General features: G+C 42.8%; 1 protein-coding gene across 2 annotated transcripts in view; it reads left to right on the forward strand.

Moving 5' to 3' along the window:
* The window catches only part of SLC35F1 (solute carrier family 35 member F1), a 385,178-nt gene that overhangs the window by 339,805 nt on the left and 26,750 nt on the right, over window positions 1–18,623 (forward strand). Inside the window, exons 4-8 of one of the 2 annotated variants that reach the window (XM_034990391.1) lie at window positions 54–213; window positions 4,873–5,029; window positions 7,145–7,197; window positions 14,585–14,739; window positions 16,825–16,953. In XM_034990391.1, the coding sequence (XP_034846282.1) occupies window positions 54–213; window positions 4,873–5,029; window positions 7,145–7,197; window positions 14,585–14,739; window positions 16,825–16,854 (555 nt within the window). In that variant the 3' untranslated portion in view covers window positions 16,855–16,953. Of the gene's footprint in view, window positions 1–53; window positions 214–4,872; window positions 5,030–7,144; window positions 7,198–14,584; window positions 14,740–16,824; window positions 16,954–18,623 lie in introns of those variants that run through there. The other variant, XM_034990390.1, reaches the window with a different exon arrangement.

Genomic DNA, 18,623 nt, shown 5'->3' on the forward strand with positions numbered 1-18,623 from the left:
ATGGGAAGCTTCCCCCTGAACTTCCTGTTGCTTACCTCCCTCCTTCCCTATAGCTCTTGGACTGCTTTGTGATCCCAGTGGTGATTTTGCTCTCCTGGTTCTTCCTGCTGATCCGGTACAAAGCTGTACATTTCCTCGGCATCGTGGTCTGCATCCTGGGAATGGGCTGCATGGCAGGAGCGGATGTCCTTGTGGGAAGACATCAGGGAGCAGGTGAGTCCCTAGGTGTTCACCACATTATGTGCCTGTATGCGTGAGGCCAAGGCAAGACACGGACATGTTCATGGTGGGGTAGAAACAAGGAACCTGGTCTTCCCGGTGTCTGTGTCTTACTCATGTTTGTTCCTCAACACCTTGAACAGTGGCACATGGGAGGTGCTTAATCCATGTTTCTTGAGTGAATGAAGGAGGCAAAATACAAATTTTCTGCCCTATCTACATGTATTCAGAAACATTCAGATGGTGTTTAAAACTAGGGGTTAGGACCCACTCGGAAGATATTTTAGAGGCCATTGCTGCCTGGCTCAAACCAGCTGGTTAGACATGGTGTCAGTCAGTGGTCCTCTCCTAAACCGCAAGGGCCTTCCCCACACCTCCCCCTCCCCCTCCAACTCTTTCTCAAGTCAGAGAAAGACTGAGCTTTCAGACCACTGGGTGGAGGTTGGTGTATAAGCTAAGAGTGGATATTTGAAGTTTGAAGACTAGATTGGGAACACTTAATATTTTTATGGGGGGGAGCTAAGTTTAGTCTCCTTGTGCATGTTTTTTGTTTTGTTTTGTTTTGTTTATTTTTTTGCTGGGAAGGATTTATGGTTATCAATCACAGCTTGTAGACCTGCAAGATTTACTCATCAAATTGCTATGAATCTGATGGGGATCCCTGACTCAGGATGGTTTCCAGAGAATCCTTTTTTAAGCCTTGCTGTTCTTGAAAATGTACAAAAATTCTTATGTTACATAGGGGTTTTGGAGAACAGAAAAAAATTACTTCCTTTTTTAATATAAGGAATGGGATAGAAAATATTCCCATTTCTATAGTTCTTGGACTTGACCTTCCTTCTAGGGAATTAGATGATAGTCAAAATTGGGACATTTGTCATAATGAGACTAGGTTGTATGAAGTACCTGAAATAAATACAATTTATCTTTCTAAGTTGCATCGTAGAACATCGTAGCTGAAACAGACCTTGTTCAGCAACTTTACATGTGACCCACAAGAACACTAAGATACAGGGAAGCCCAGTGAGTTCCCAAGGTCACAGAGCTACAAGAGCAGGGTCTGGAATAGAAGCCAAGGCTCTTGAACTCTGGGGCAGGTTTCCTTCCCTCTCCCACATCTCTGGGAGCTAAAGATACAACACAGAGCAAAAGAGAGACAGCCTCGGCCCTCACAAACCCACTGCCTACACAACATAATCAATCCTACCTCAACAGATAGACTAAAAATACACACTCCAGCTTCTCCCAAATTCTCTTCTATGAAACACTGGTTCCATGAGATATCAATAGATGTCATATGAAAGGGCCAGTTTTACACTGTATACCCATAGTGATCCTGATATGGATAATCTCTTTGGACCAATCATGTAGTTTTTTTGTCTGATACAATGTGGCTAGTGGTTCTAAAGTCATAATTTAATTACACTTTCTCAGCTTTACTTGAAGGATGTGAACATAGACTAAGCAGAAGCATGTGCCCTTCTTTATGAAAATTCTGCTTTGCTGAGCCTTAGCCATTCACCACCATCCGTCACCTTGCATTTCCTAGTCAAGGAAGACAATTGCCCTGATAATCTGAATGTTTAAGCTCAGAATGTTAAGCTAAATTGAATTGATTTCACTAGACTGTATTCACTACTTCTGGGGGGAAGAAATGTTTTCTTGATTTCAAATGCAGTATTAGGAGAGGAGTAATACTATTAAAGAAAAGAAAGTAAGTCCATTTGAGGGTCTTCCAAAAGTAGTAATTTTTAAAAACAATACAGAGAAGCTCAAACATACTAGAGTGGATTTTATCTGTTTAAGACTCACAGCACCATCCTTTTTGTGACATATGAAGTCTTTGTGTTAACAGTTAAAATTTATCATCATGGAGTATCTTCCGTGTGAGAGTAATGGTGCCCAAGGACATGGTATGATGTTCTAAAGGCAACCAAATATAGAATGCAAGGGCTTATTTTACAAAATAAATTAAGCAAGATAAATTACGTAGCAATTTAAGCTGTCATATAAAATGTTTGAAAAAAGAAAAAAAAAAACCACTCTGGTTTTAAGCACAATATAATCTTAAAATTGGCATGCATCATTATGCAAAATATTCCATTTGTTTTCACCTTTACGGTAGAATTGGTTCAATGTTATTACTTAGCCAGGGACAGAACTTTTCTAAAATACTTCAGTCACTCACCAGAACTTCAGTCAGGCATTCAACTCAATATAAATTGTCATCACCCAATCAAGAGCTTTTCATAGGAAAAGAGACTGTCTGACTTGATCCTTTTTATATTGCTTAATCCACGGTTCACCATAGCTTGGGATTTTGAAAATTCTTACCTCAAGCACAATGGTAATGGTCTGTTCAAAGTTACTCTAACTTCATTATAATTAAAGTAATTGCTCTAATTCTTGCTAGAATGTTTCTTCCTCATTTTGATTTAAGCCTTGCTAAAGGAAACGTCACAGATGGCAGTAGGCTCTCCAGATACGAAATGTCCGTATCAGGAGTTGTGCTTCTGATGAAACTTTGCCATTAGCTTTGCCCACCGCAGACAGAAGTGGAGAGAAATCATCCGCAGTCCGTGGCCCGGGAGGCTCTACCTCAGAGCCTGTGGACTGTGCTGTACGAAGTGGGAGGGGAAGGGTAGAGAGCCCTAAGACTAAGATAAAACTCAGTTAAAACAGCTCCTTATTATAAAATCGATTTCTTGCTCTCCACAATATCGTTTTTCTACTAAAATACATTTATTGCACCTTACAGTTCATTTATTAAAGATGTTAGATACCTATAACAACATTTTTTCTTATTATTAGACATAATTTTATAGTTATTTCAAGGAAGAGAAAACATTTTCAAGGAGGAACATTTTAATTAAACACAATAAAAAAAAAGAGTGGCCATTTTTTTGGTGCCAAGCACTTTCCCGTGCATTATCTCATTTAATCCTCCTAACTATGCAAAGAAAGTTCTCTCATTCTCACTTTTGCAGCTGAAAAAATCAAGGCTAAGGGAGATCAGAGGCGTGTGCAAGCCCTTGAACAGCATGCTTTTGGAATGCACAGGCCCACTTATACATGGATTTTTTTTTTAATAAATACAGTACGGTACTGTAAATGTATTTTCTCATCCTCTTGATTTTCTTAACATTTTCTTTTCTCTAGCTTACTTTATTGTAAGAATACACTGTATAATACATATAACATACAAAATATGTGTTAATTGGTTATATTATTGGTAAGACTTCTGGTCAGGGCGCCTGGGTGGCTCAGTTGGTTAAGCGACTGCCTTCGGCTCAGGTCATGATCCTGGAGTCCCTGGATCGAGTCCCGCATCGGGCTCCCTGCTCGGCGGGGAGCCTGCTTCTCCCTCTGACCCTCCCCCCTCTCATGTGCTCTCTCTCTCTCATTCTCTCTGTCTCAAAAAAATAAATAAAATCTTTAAAAAAAAAAAAAAAGACTTCTGGTCAGCAGCAGGCTATTAGTAGTTAAGTCTTTGGGGAGTCAAAATTTATATGCAAATTTTTGGCTGCATGGGGGTCAGCACCCCTAACCCCTGCATTGTTCAAGAGGAACCTGTAAATATAGACTCTCCCAAGGTGACCACAGAGGCATGAATGAGAGGTCTTTCCCCAAGCCCAGCCCAGATTCTTTTATGTGAAGTCATCTCCCAGAGAAAGCTCAGTGTTCCCAAATGAACGCTGAGACTCTGGTTCTATGGTTTTAGATTGTTCTGGCCAATCTGGGAATCCAAGTCCACTCTAAGGTATGAGCCCTTGCCCTAGAATCATGCTGGAGAGAGCACCCTTCCCATTTGGCCTCTCTCGTGCCCCAGAGCTGCATGCCTGCCACGCTCCCATGTGCTGAGCTGTACAGGACAGAGCGGGAGACTACTTGGGTACAAGCCCACATGGGCTGCTAACTTCCACTCTCCCTCCCTGGCTTCACACTTCCTAGAGTGGAATTTGCCTAATTATAGGAAATAGCTGGGTGCAGCACTTATTAAAAATTGGACAAACCCAAACCAGCCAAAACTGATTTTAAAACAAATAGATATTTTTATGAAAATAAAAGGAAATATTAATGTAATAGTGAATTGCCTATATTTTCACTCTTACATTACTTACTTTAGGGGAGTTGAAAGTTTCAACCCATAATCCCTTTCACTCTCGTTTTCTAAGCAAGGACACATTTTGCCCATAGTCAAGATAAAGAGTCTCGACTGCTTCTGTTATAGCTTCTCTCCCTGTAGAGCAGAGGGTGGAAATTCAGACTGATTCTGTTTGTTCTACACCATGCCTTCTTAAACTGTTGGAAAGCACCCCACAGCAGATAGAACAAGTACATGGATTAGCATATATTCCTAGACATATATATAGACAGAAGACACGGGGCTTTGTAGAGATGATGCAACCTAGAAGCAACTGGTCCCTTTTTTGGGTAAAGGAAGACTTCTGGTTTGGCAGACACAGGCAGCCTTTTTATACCAGAACATATCCGGAGTGCAGGTAAACACACTTGACTGGATCTCCGGTTGGCAAATTACTGGACTTCTGTAAAAACATCAGAATAGAATAGACAAAGGAACGTCAATTTGCTGGTGCCAGATTCTCATTAAGGAAATTTTAATGAAGCTGCATTTGTGTTTTTGGTTCCTAGGAGAAAATAAGCTTGTAGGGGACCTTCTGGTCTTAGGAGGAGCCACGTTATACGGGATCTCCAACGTCTGGGAAGAATACATCATCCGAACCCTGAGTCGAGTGGAATTTCTGGGGATGATTGGACTCTTCGGGGCTTTTTTCAGTGGAATTCAATTGTGAGTAAAAATAATAAGAAATTCAGACAGTAGAGACTCTTGGGGCTTATTCTAATTATTTTCATTAAGGTACAGTGGGTCTCTTTATTTTATAAAAATCAAGGCTGGAAACCTTTCACTAACCTCCTCCATGAAACCTGAAAACTCAATATCTTTCTTAGTAAATTTCTTCAAAACTAAAGAAGTTTATTATCAATGATTAGAAAACCACCTAGTGGACTTTGAACACAATTTACAAGAAAACAGTAGAAGTACATTGATTCTCCTAAGCCAGCCAGTGGTTTTACTTAGAGAAGTAGAATAACAAAGTGTAAATGCCATGATTTGATGCGCTTTTGAAAAGGGACACCTGTTTACTAGTGACAACTCCTACTAGAAAACTTATAGTTTAAGTTGGTCCTTTCCTAAGTTTACTCTTTTATTGCCCATGGATTTGCCTGAAGGAACCATATTTCAAATTCATCAATTAGAAGTTTGGTGTTCCTCTTTTCCTTAAACAGATGAAGATGAAACACAGACATTCACCAAGCCTCAGAAAGTCCAAAACACCAATTTTGCAATAATCCTGCATTGGAGCATATAAGTCATCACTGACTAGTGCCTCAGAATTGTAGTGAGAATAAGTAAGTGTCAGACAAAGCATACTTTTCCATCAATAAAGACCATATGTTTTAGTTTCACGTAAGGGGTGAAGAATGATGGTACGGTCCCCAGTCTAATTTCACCAAATCCTTTTCTACAAAGCAAGTAATTCTAATTTCACCAAATCCCTTTCTGCAAGGCAGGTGCTTTGTAATTGTTTTGGTTCAGTATCTGAAATTATTTATGGAAGATATTTTGGCATCACCTTAAACATGTTTTTTTTTTTAAGATTTTATTTATTTGAGAGAGAGAGTGAGAGAGAGAGAGAGCATGAGAGCGGGGTGAGGGGCAGAGGGAGAAGCAGACTCCCTGCTGAGCAGGGAACCTCATGCGGGGCTCGATCCCAGGACCCTGGGATCATGACCTGAGCCGAAGGCAGACACTTAACGACTGAGCCACCCAGGCGCCCTACCTTAAACATGTTTTGCCAGTAGGCTGTTTCCAAGAATCCTCCAAATTTTGGTATCCCAAGATACAGGGGAAAAGCTCCATAGCAAATGAGGCACGAAGATGGGGAAAGACTTTGAAAAGGATTTATTTTTGATTCATTTTGAAAGTGGGATGACACTTTAAAGCTCCTAAATTTGGTGCTTCAGCTTTGTGAGAGGGAAAGAAATTGCCTGGTTCAACTATTCATGACCAACATTTTGTAGATAGATGGCTCATTTTATGGATTATTATTCCTGAATCCAAAAAACATCATCAGATATCCAGTACTCATTTGCTTCAGTTACAGTCCATTCGAGCTAACGGAGCCCCTCAGTGCCACTGCTGTCAAAATAATGGAAGTGGCCCGTGGCTGTGTATGGCAAATGGGGTGCATTGAGGGTACGCCGCTACCAACATATTTCTGGTGGAGCGGGGCCAGTTTCCCCTCCGGGTCCTCTTAGAGCCGTGGTTCTCAAAGCATGTTTCTCTGGCCAGCAGCACCTGGCACCGCAGGAGAACTTGCCAGAGATGCACATCTATGGGCCCCACCCAGATCTGCTGAACCATGGGATGGGGCACGAGAAACGGTTTCAATAGGCTTTCCAGATGGCTTTTTTGTACCGTAGGGTTTGAGAACCACTGCCCTAGAGAATCCTCAATCAGAAAACTGACTTAAAAAAAAAAAAAAAAAAAACCTACAACAACAAACCTGGTTAAACCTGCAAGCACAGAAATTTTCCATACCTCACCATTGGCTTTTCGGAACGCATCTAAGCAAGAAGAAATCAAGGCCGCAGGCTGACTCTGGGGAAAAGGCCAGTGGAAGGTTGGAGCGCCACCACGCCCCTGACACATCCTCACCTCTGCTGGCCACACCTTCAGGGGAAACCTCAGGCTGCCAGAGTAGACTTCCCCGTCCCTGGCTCAAGGTTATCTTTGCAATGTGGCTGGTTGTTTCGTGACTTGTATAAATCTGGTAAATGAAAAAAGAAGTAGGACGCATTATAATCTTGCTCATCAGGTCTGCTTTCTTTGAATTTGCAGAGCCATAATGGAGCACAAGGAGCTGTTAAAGGTGCCCTGGGATTGGCAAATAGGTAAGGAGTTTGCTCACCTAAAAATGCTGTTTTTAGGGATATGTTTGAAGAGTGATACATGTGGGCATGGGGCACGAACCATGAAAGGATTCAGAACGCAGAGGACAAAGGAAAATGAAATCCCTTGTCATTTTAGGAATTCTTGTACACAGTGAGAGACTAAACTGTGTGATTCATAATGTTTCCTACTTGAGCTTCTGCCCATTATCATCGTCAAGATGCCATTAGTGTAGACACAGAAGTATGTTATTAGGTTAAAGACCAACCAGAAAGAAAAAATGCCCAGAGGCAGTGGTGGGACCTAAATGACAGCAATTTTCTCTAGCCAAGAAACACAAAACCAATGTGATCATTAAAAAGTGGCACTTTAGTAAAGGGGGAAAAAATGAACAGAAAGACATAAAAGAAAACAATGTAATGGGCGTTTTGAGCCCATAAAAACCTTTTCAGAAAGGAGGACTTCGCACATAAGAAATGGTTAATTGATCTCCAAGTGGACTTGGTGGAAAATACCAGACACGCTTTGAGCTAGTTAATAGTCATCCAGGGTATCTCAGATTCCACCTGTTTCAAAAATCACTTTTCTCTTAAAAAAAAAAAAAAAGGAGAAGGATTTAAGATCCTGGGTGATTGCTATAATGATCACACGCAAGCCCTAAAAGGAAATAGCATTTAAAACCTTCTGCCTAGATATCCCTGCAGTGTCTATACCAAGACGCATGGGGGCCAGCAGTGAGCACAGGGCTTGGCTTATAAGGGTGCTTGGAAAATGCTCGCACTGTGAATGTGGGTGCGAGGCGAAGCCAGATCGCCCACAGTGAAGCTGGCTGCTGGACCCACCTCCAGCTTATGTGAGTTTTGATGAGATTGACGGCTTCAGTCAAGTTCTGCTTCCACCCGCAAGGACAGCAATGACGTAAGCTTCCCGGCACCACTTTACCTACCCCCGACCTGGAAGCATCCAAGGCCAGCTTGCTGCTGACTTAATCCCCTCTGAAGGCACCCAGCCAGCTACAGAATCGGGCATGACTCTCCCTGGGGGTTATCGCAAGTGACTTCAAGGGCTGACCAGCTCTTGTGTCTGTCACAGAATCCTGCCATTTATTTTCTTTTGAGTTTTGCTATAGAATGTTACCATTAAATGAAAATCACCAGAGGAGGGGGTGCGGGGTGGAGGGGAGGGGCAGCCGGGAAAGGAAACCAGCTGCAGGTTACAGATGCCTTTGCCTTTGGGACTCTCGGAGCCAGGAAACAAAATGTGACCCATACTTGGTAACACTTCACCCGCAGTGGTATAAGTTCATTCACAGTAATAGTCACAGCAATGATCGAAAATAATTTGTCCTCTAATGATATGGATGTCATGTGCATGTCCACCGAGGTTCTATTCTAATTCAGTGTTAATTAAATGTGGCGTCAAAAGGTAGTTTTACTCTTAACTCTCCTATTGTCATTAAACCGTCAGTCCCCTGTAGTCCAAGCTGATGGAAGGTGGTATAAAAGGAATACATTATAGAGCCATCAGTTTAATTCCCGGTTGGAAATGAGGCTGAAATGGGCAAGAAAGGAAGCCAGATATTCATCCTTTTCTTTCCAAAGCGTCGATAGGGTTAGGTTTAAGATTTTTTACACGAGGGCTACCTCTGTCCTCGTTACCTCATCCCGACCAACTAACTACACAGTGTCATCGTTTAGCTCAGTTCTGGGCATATAACATTCAGTGAATAAATGTTTACTAAATGAGTGAATGAGTGAATGGCAAGCAAAGGGGATGGGGCCTGTTCTGCCCTCTCTCATCTTTCAAAATACAGACAACAGGGAAGTGGTGGGGCAATAGCGGGAGGTCTAGCCTTGATGGTGCTCTTTCTTTCTGGGGACCGAGAGGCAAGGAGATATCAGGTGGGAGTCAGCATCCTCTCTAGCATCCCTGCACTCCTTGGGAAGTCACCCAAGAGTGCCGAGCTCCGATCGCTGTGTCTGGTGGAAAGCTCACAGCGTCTTAGTTAAGAGACCCAAATCTAAGACTCTTCATCTCCCACCATCTGTCAAAGCGTTTCTCTGCCTCCCCTTTCTCCACATCAGCAATCCCCCTCATATGGTCTCTTGGACAGCTCATGTGGTTGACATTTTATCAAAGTAAAAAGATTTTTTTTCTACGGAGCAAGTGGGATAATAAATGTATTTATTCCGCGCTTGGAAGGCATTTTTTAAAACAGATTCCATTATTTTCCTATAACACTTGCAAGATCTAGAGAGTAATTCAAAGCAAGAAGGCCACCTTTATTTTTGTGTGCTTCATTTCTTTGTTTTACCCTACCCAACAGAGAGCCTGGGTCTGGTTATGTAATCGTTAAATTCGAGTAAAATGTACAACCTAACAGAGCTCAAATGTCCTGTGGAGCAGGTGTGTTCAAATCACCATCAGAAATCTAATTAATGGCTTCAACATTGCCTTTATCCCATTTACCATATTGTGTTAAAGGACGTGTGAACAAATACAAACTGATGTGAGAGCCAAACTCAAAGGAAAGAAAAAGTGAGCTGTGGACCATCAAGCACAGGGTTGTGGTATGCAGGGGGCTCTTCTCGGCCCTTGTGGGGGATGCTCATTTTGGTTTGGGTTTTCTCCTGGAGGCCAAAATAAGAGATTTGATCTTTCCCCGCAGATGGAGTAATGGGACAACAGAGCAGGAAGGACCTTAAGTATAATTAAGAACGCACCCTTTTTCCCAAGGCTGAATCAGAGGCCTGGGGAGGTGAGGTCACCAAGGAGGCGCACGGCTGCCTGTGGGGGGGCGGGGATGGGTACGGATGTGCTCTCTCTGAACAAGCCCCGCCCACCTCAGGCCCTTGGCCGACTTAGCCTGATGCATATGGGCTAAGAAGCCATCTTTAAGAATTAAAAATAATGTTTTAAAAATCTAGTATATTCAAAGGAAAGTGAAAGAGCATCAGTGGGATCACAAAGGGATGAGATAAAACATATTCAGCGTACACGGACACACGTGTATATCATATCTATCATATCTAAATGTATATCATAAGTCATACATCATGTATTTGTCATATATATATTATATATAAAATGAGATGCTCATTAGAATCACATCGGCTGCTCCATCAAAGCCCTGCTTCTCTTCATAATAATTAAGCAATATAGATTGGTGGTATGTGCTCAGAATTTAAAGTCTGGCAGCCTGTGTCCTGAGGGCAAGTTACTCAACCTCTGTATGCTGGTTTTTCCTGTTTATTCACAGATCTGTCTGTTTCTTACCCTTCCTCCGCTCTGCATTTCAGAGGCTGACTCATGCAAACTTTCCAGGCTGTCCTGTTAAGGGGCTTCCAACTAGATTTGGCCAATGGGAGGCAGTAGGAGACTGGAGGATGGGAGGAAGAAAGAAACCAGGGTGTGTCTCCCTGTTTCTCTCTGTTCGGGGTCAGGTCTCTAGAAATGGTTGCGTGCCCTCTGAGTGATTGATTGTACCTTTGTTGGGCTTTCCCCTTCGGACCCCTGGGAACATGGCCTCCTCCCTGGCTCTCTCTAGTTCCAGGAGTGTGAATAACTTCCTGCTATTGCTAATCTCTGGGGTGCCTCATCATCCCTTTTCCCCTTATCCCCCACTCAAGCACCTTTGTGACTTGTGCCCCATATTAAATATCCTCTATTGAACCTGTGGTATGGACTATTTCTTAACTGATACACTCTATTAGCCTGTTTCCTTCCCTGTATAAAAAGGGTAACAATAGTTATGGTGTTCTATGGTTGTAGATATTAGTTAATGCATCTAAAGTCCATGGCACGTAGCGAGCACACAATCGATATGAACTGATAGTATTCTTTCTCACTTCTTTTTTTTTTTTTTTTAAAGATTTTTATTTATTTATTTGACAGAGAGAGAGACAGTGAGAGAGGGAACACAAGCAGGGGGAGTGGGAGAGGGAGAAGCAGGCTTCCCGCAGAGCAGGGAGCCCAAAGCTGAGCTTGATCCCAGGACCCTGGGATCATGACCTGAGCTGAAGGCAGACGCTTAACAACTGAGCCACCCAGGCGCCCCTCTTTCTCACTTCTTTAACTTAAATCTCTTTAGTGCATGAGGACAACAGCTACCAAATGCTGTCTTTTGTGAGAGAGAAAGCATTGCAAAGAAGAAATGGCTACACACATACCTTGTCTATAAAGGTAGTTGTTGCAGCCATTATATAGCTGTCAGTCAAAAACTTACTCTGTTCATTTGTTTGATCACATGGATTGTTTGACTGAAAACCCTGCATGGAGAGCCCATTGAGTCTTCAGATTTATTGCGAACATCCACGAACTAGCTCATGTCCACCTCCGAACAGCACGTCAGCAAATTGCACCAACACTGCCTCCCCATTTCAGTGTGATCATGAGTTCATGTGGCTGACTATGCTCTGCTCAAAAAACAGGATGTTCCCACGCAAAAACATTGGTTGACCTAGCAAAGCGGTGAACTGTGATGGCGCAGATATTCCATCCCTGTCCCTCTAAATTTAATTCCTGCAGTTTTTAAAAATAGGCTTAGAGTGTTTAAGGTTGAAGCACCCTGACGTCTCCTGATGAGTAGAGCGAAACTCTGCGGTGGATCTAGTTCTCTCCTCTCCGTGGCTCACCAGTCAGACGGTCACCGCTTCTCTGAGCCTGCTAATTATATATCCAGCTCCTCACTGGACAGATCCTCTTGGGTGATGCATGAGCATCTAAAACTAACATGTGCAACACAGAGCTTTTTATTTCCCCTGAAAACCTGTCCTCTCTCCGTTCTCTGCATCTCAGTAAATGGCACTGTAATTCACCCAGTTTCTAAACTAACCAGTAACTCATGAGAACCCATGGGTATCGTTGCTGGCCCCTTTCTCCAGTCTATCATCAGGGCTTGCTGAGTGCCCCCAGACCCAGCCACTCTCCTCCATCTCCACTGCCATCCCAAGCAGAGCCACGAGTCTCTCTTGCCTGGACTAGGACACTGCCCTTCTCGCTGGTCTGCCATCCCTTCTTGGCATAGCAGCCAGAGTCCTCGTGTAAGGATGTGGGTCCAGTGTTAGCCACCGGCCACCAGCTCCTCAATGGCTTCCTCTTACAACTAGAACAAGATGTTGATTTCCTTCCTAGACCTACACAGCCCTGCATAATCCATCCTCTGCCTAATTTTCCACCCTCATCCCTTCCCACTGCCCCATTCTGTTCATTCTGCACAGATGTCCTGGCCCCTGGCAGCTCCAGGAACACATGAGACCCTGTCATCAGGGTTTTTCATTTGCAGATCTCCTTGCCTAAAATGTTCTTGCCCTGGCTCCTCCCTGACCATCTCTTTTCAGTCCTTCAGCATTCAGAGGAGATGCCACTTGCACAAAGAAGCATTAGCTAGTCACCCTTAATGAAGCAAGCCCCCTGCCATTCCCTAAAACGAACATTCTTTTCCCCATCTTAGCATTAAAGCAACCCTAAGGTCCTCCTCTATTCTGTTTTCCATTGCTTTGCTAGCTGAGGGTAGAGTAGGTCCTCAGGGAATACGTGGTTGAATAATTGAGTGAATATAAAATGTCAGATCCCACATGTGAGAGTCTACAGTGTGCCAGGTAAGGTGATGGAAGGGTAGGATTCTGGAGCTTTCGAACTCAATCATATTTAATCTAAATCAGTGATGCAATTAAAAAAAAAAAGGCTCTGGTGCCTGGACTATGTTCTGACCAAGTTTGATTTTTAGTGGAGTTTTAGTAGATTAATTTAAGGATATAGCTTGTTCTTTGTCTTTTAAATCCCAGATTTTTTGAAGGAATACTGAATTAATTTTATGTCTTTTCCTGCATTGATCATAAATTATTTAGTATTGCACTTTTAGTAACTTGGTTAAAAAGAAAATGAATTATAAGTAGCATGAAACCCAATTACAGGAGAATTGACTGTTTTTAGGGCATTAGAACTTGTGATGGAGTCAGAAGCTATCTGATATTACTATGGCAGAATATCCACAAGAGGACTTGTACTTGACCGAGCATGGGAAGTGGTTCTTCCAGTTTCCTCTTAGGGCATTTCCACCACACTAGAGGGGGCTGTTGTACTAAGTTTGCTTACTTAATGTTCAGAACAATCTTTTCATATAGATTTGACGTGGCTTTCCTTAAACTGAGAATCAGAAGTGTATAGGATGATGATTTATGCCCTTATATACTTTTCATATGGGAAAACCAAATTTCTCTTCGGAGGAATCACTAGTATTCATAGTCAAAGGACTAGGTGTCCAGTACCTACCAAATCCTCCCCAATTCACAGGATTCAGAAGAAGCAATCATCCCATAGCCCACACCGGACACATTTACTCAAGGATTCCTTTGGAAAGGTTGGATGCTTTTATTATATTAAAATGCCCAAAGATCCACTGCATTATATTACTTATGCTTATTCTTTGCTTTATTTTGTCAAGGTAGAGAATGAGCATTATTTTTGTACATTTGTATTGTATCTCAACCTAGTAAAAGGTAAACCAAATTCTGCATTTAGCCATAAACTCCTGCTTGGGACCCAGCAAAATTATGTACTTATGGAATTAGTACTAGCAATCGTAGATCTAGTTATATTGAGAGAGAATTTTAGAGGATGAGAGGCTGAGCATATAGCATTTTAAGGACTTTTTTCTTAATCTTTCTGTTTTACAACACTTAGTTCTCTGATGGTCTATGAAGCATTTACCTAACGACTTCTAAAACAGCAGAGTCTACGTGTGAGAACCCGCAGTATGCTAGGGAAGGTGATGAGGAAGTAGGACTCTGTTTGTTGGGGTGTAGGACTGAGCAGGATGCACAAATCTGGAAGAAATTCACAGGTCGTCTTGTGCTTGGAGAATGAAGTGGTCTGCCCAAGGCCACCCAGTTAGGATTCCAATTCTGACTTAGTCCACATCTCTGTGATATGTTAGCCCTTCCATCCTGAGGACTATGTAGTTATTCATCACTGTGAGCAATACGTGGAACCCAGTAGTTTTGTTCCCATTTTGCAAACAAAAAAGAGATTTAAAAAAATGCTTTAAAAGACATAGATAGTAAAAGTAGAGTACAGCACCACTGGAAATAGAATTAAGAAGCCTTGATCCCGTATTCGGACTCTAGCCACTAAGAGGCACTCCTTCCCAGAAAAAGCAAAATATCAGCTATGTGGTGCGAAGCAGAAAGTTCATTTTCCACAAGAAGATTTTTACTTTTTATTTTATGTTTTAGCTGTCTGTTACCCTAATAAAATCCGTTAGCAGAGTGAAGAAAAACTCCTGTGCGCGAGGTAAACGGTGCGCACCGGCCCCCTTCTCCCACGCGCTTGGGGTACTCAGAGGCCCCGGAGAAGGCTGTCAGTCACTTCTCTTTCCTCTCCCCTCAGGACTGCTCTACGTTGGCTTTAGCGCCTGCATGTTTGGTCTCTACAGCTTTATGCCAGTCGTCATAAAGAAAACCAGCGCCACTTCGGTCAACCTCTCCCTGCTCACAGCAGATTTGTACAGCCTGTTCTGCGGACTGTTTCTCTTCCACTACAAGGTAAGTTGAGTCAGTGCTCCTCTGTGAAGATAATACTTGGTTGGAAATATCACATATAATGGAAATGCCCTGCAGTAGAATGCCCCTTTTGTGTAGACAAGTGGGAGTGCAACTCTGTGTGCTCACCCCGGCCGTCCCCCCCTCCCACCCCCCGCGGCCCCGGGATCTGGGTATTCACATTTCCACTGGAACACAGAGGCAACATTTTGTCACAAGAGACCAGTAACTACAGGCCCTTGAAAGGGAAAAAGATAAGGGAAGGGCTTTTGGATGGTGGGAGACAGTTTTTTCTGATACCATTCACCCCAGAAGCTTACTCTTTTTCCAACCTAAAGCTAGGAAGATTTGTACAATTCCCAAACTAGAACCACAAAATGGATTCTACCAAAGGCACTCGCAGGGTACATTCTCATTGGAGCAAAGATCCAGTGCCTGCAATTTCTGTTTTGCAGATATTTTCATAGCAGGCATGAATGGGAAATGCTAATGCACTCGAAATATTGTTTCTTCACCGAAAGATTAGGGCTTGGAGTAAATGAATGCAGAGAACTTGTGAAGCATTTACAGTTCAGATATCAGCCCAAGGAAAAGAAGGAAGTGTTTGGTCTAAAGATAGCAGTCTTTTCAAATGCAAGACGACCCACACGCTCACCCACGGCAGGCAGGACTCATCCGTTACAGCTCACTGAAGTCAGATGCCATCTTGTAAACACCGCACTGACTTGAGACATTAACAATTGATTAGGATTGGTATAGGAGAAGAGACCCATTTCCCATTCCTTAACTAGTCCTATAAGATAGGGGTCAGCGGGGACTATGACCAGGGTGAAAAAGGACGAGTATGAAATATCCAAACCAGATAAGACCAAACTAGGACAGGGAAAGAAGAGAGGCAGAAGAAAGAGATACTATTCCAACCATTTCTAGCCAAGGGCTTCATCAGTGATGTTACAGTTAACACCACCAGCCCACGGGTGTGGCCAGCTGATGGTGCCTCTCGGTGGGCAGGGCATCTTCAACCAGGTCAAACTGGGTTGGAGGTTCCCTGAGAAGTGCGGAGCTAGAGGGAGTATGTACTTGAGATGACCCGAGGCAAAGCAGCGGAAGTGAATAATCGGAAATATGACTGGATAAGCCAAAGTCATAGCCAAGAACCAGACTAAGTAGGGCAGGCAGGGGTGGAAAAGCGGTCACAAATGAGGTTAGCAGAGATGACCAGAAGCAGATCTGGAAGACGAGAGGTGGAGAAAATGGCCATGGCAGAAGACAGGGATAAGGTGGCCAGTCCCTATTTTACAAGGAGCCCTGTGCCCAGTGTGGTGGCCAACATGACAGCTGAAAGAAACTGTGTAGGACTGGACAGCCTTTATACATCGTTTTTGATTGGTTTTGTCTAGATGGTCCCATCTCTATCTCCTGAGCACACCCTGGTCCTCACTAGGGCAGAAAGAAAAGTCACAGCACATTCCCCCATTGCTCCCTGCTGCACAGCTGGGAGGACCAGCTTCCCTGAGAAGCCCCCGGCAACACACCCAGCTCTTTTCCAGAGCCCTGATCTTATGGTATGGCACGGTGGCTGTCATTTTTCTTCTCTACTCTACGGTCAGGCATCCACAGCTAGTGTGTTCCCAGGTGTGACTTGGATTGCCAGCAGTGATTCCTGTGGTTGTTTCGATAAGCTCCTGAACTAGACAGATCTCCTGAATCCTCCCTAAGGAAAGATGACTGGAACCTTTTCTGACTGAGGATCGCAGGTGCTTCTCGAGCAGCCAAGATCCAGTCTGGCCCTCAGCGTTCCTCATGGCAGCTCCTTTCCCCAGAGGGACTGGCTCACCCTTCAGATGCATGGGCCACACCTCTGAGCCACAGAACTGGGTTCTGGGGATGTGTCTGGGGAAGTCTGCACTATTACTAGGCTCCCCTGTGAAGCCGATGTTCTCTGACAGCTGGGAGGGACACCTGAAGAGCGCCCATTCCTATTGGAGTGTCTCTCCTTACGCTTGCACTGACTTCTGGTTAGACCTGGGGATCTCCCCGTGAACGAGCGTCAGTTCTAACTCTCTGCCATCCATCTTCCCCTCCCAGGCTTTGTGGGTTACTACTTACTTAGGATAAGGAAGTTTGCTGAAGAGGAAGCCATGTAGTAATCCTTCATCATGCCATCAGAAGGGAGGCTGTGTTCGCTGAAAATTGGAGGTGTCATGGCTGTTTTTATTTCTTAAAGCAATGTTTCACTATATATATATATATTGTGTTGCTATCTAACAGATAGATTTCTTTAATGCAACAATGGATTCAACACAATAAGTATTTTCTCTAGTTAAAATTGATTCCTATTGTCTTTTTTTAAATTAAACTTTCAAGATAATAATAGATTCACATGCAGTTTTAAGAAATAATACAGGGAGATCCCCATTTGCCCTTTACCTAGTTTCCCCCATTGGTAACATCTTGCAAAACTATAGCACAACGTCAGGATATGAACACCAAGGCCATGAGCACACAGAGCATGTTCACCCCCATGAGGGCTCACGTTGCCTTTCACAGCCGTACCTACCTGCCTCTCACCCACCTCCGTAATGCTGCAAAGCCTCGCTTCTGTTCTCCGTCTCTCTAAATTTGTCACTTCAAGGATGGTATGTACAGTATATAATCTTTTGGGTTTGACTTTTTTCACTCAGCATAATTCTCTAGAGATTCATACAGATTGTTTCGTATGTCAGTGGCCCATTCCTGTTTATTGCTGAGCACTATTCAATGATACGGATGTACCACGATTTATTTAACCACTCCCTCAGTGAAGGACATCTGGGTTTTCTCTACTGGGGGCTATCACAAATAAAGCTGCTCTGAACATTTATGTACAGGTTCTTCCATGAACAGTTTTCACTCTGAAATAAACACCCAAGAGTCCAATTGCCAGGCATATGGTCGTAACATGTTTAGTTTTATAAGAAACTGCCAGACTGCTTTCCAGAGTGGTCTGTTGTCTTTTATTAGAAATACATACTCATCATGAGAAAGTCAGAAAATACAGATAAGTACTGTTACACGTTGGTACAATTTTATAGTATATATGTTAATTTCATGGTAACCAATGTTACAATATAGACAATGCTCTACTTCTTTCCCTTCACTCTCAGTGTACTTACAGTTGATTCCTCACCTCTTAGTTCTTGAATAAACACTGCCTTGTAGTGTTCTTTAATTGTTTGATGAACAATGGTATTTATTATCTGCAAAAAAATAAGTTAAATACTCAAATCTAAAAATTAAAAAAAAAAACCAACTTCCCTTTGCCTATTTTCTTAAAGAATCTTCCAAGCAGTGCTTGAATTTGCAGTCAAATAGTCATTGTTTAGAAAATCCAGTATTTTTTTTCTGGGATCCAGCTTGCCTGCCTCTGAAATTGGCCTTGGGATTCCCAGAGATGGGAGGCGCTCTAGAGCTGGGGAGAAGGGTGGGTCTGAGTGGCTTGTAGGTTTCCCACTATAGCCAGATGAGCCATCTCAGAAAATTGATTTTTAAATAATGCTTATTGAAGGTACCTTTATCATTATGAGCAGTTTCTAGTCAATGGAAAAATCATGGCAAATTTTACAAAATTCAAAAATGGTGATGTCAGGGGATGGAGTGTGTGTGTGTGTGTGTGTTTAGGGATGGGGAAAAGGTGGTTATATTTTCATGTGTCTTCTTTGAAGAAATGTCTATTTAAATTTCTTGCCCATTTTAATTTGGTAATTTGTTTTTTAATCATTGTAATATTTCTTTATATGCTGGGTGGTACACATCTATCAGATATATGATGTGTAAATATTTTCTCCCACTCGGTGGTTGCTTTTTATTTTCTTGTTAGTTTCCTTGGAAGCATAAAAGTTTTTAAT

Source organism: Mirounga leonina, unplaced genomic scaffold (assembly GCF_011800145.1).
Source record: "Mirounga leonina isolate KUSES-001 unplaced genomic scaffold, KU_Mleo_1.0 Mir_53, whole genome shotgun sequence".
Classification (NCBI taxonomy): domain Eukaryota; kingdom Metazoa; phylum Chordata; class Mammalia; order Carnivora; family Phocidae; genus Mirounga; species Mirounga leonina.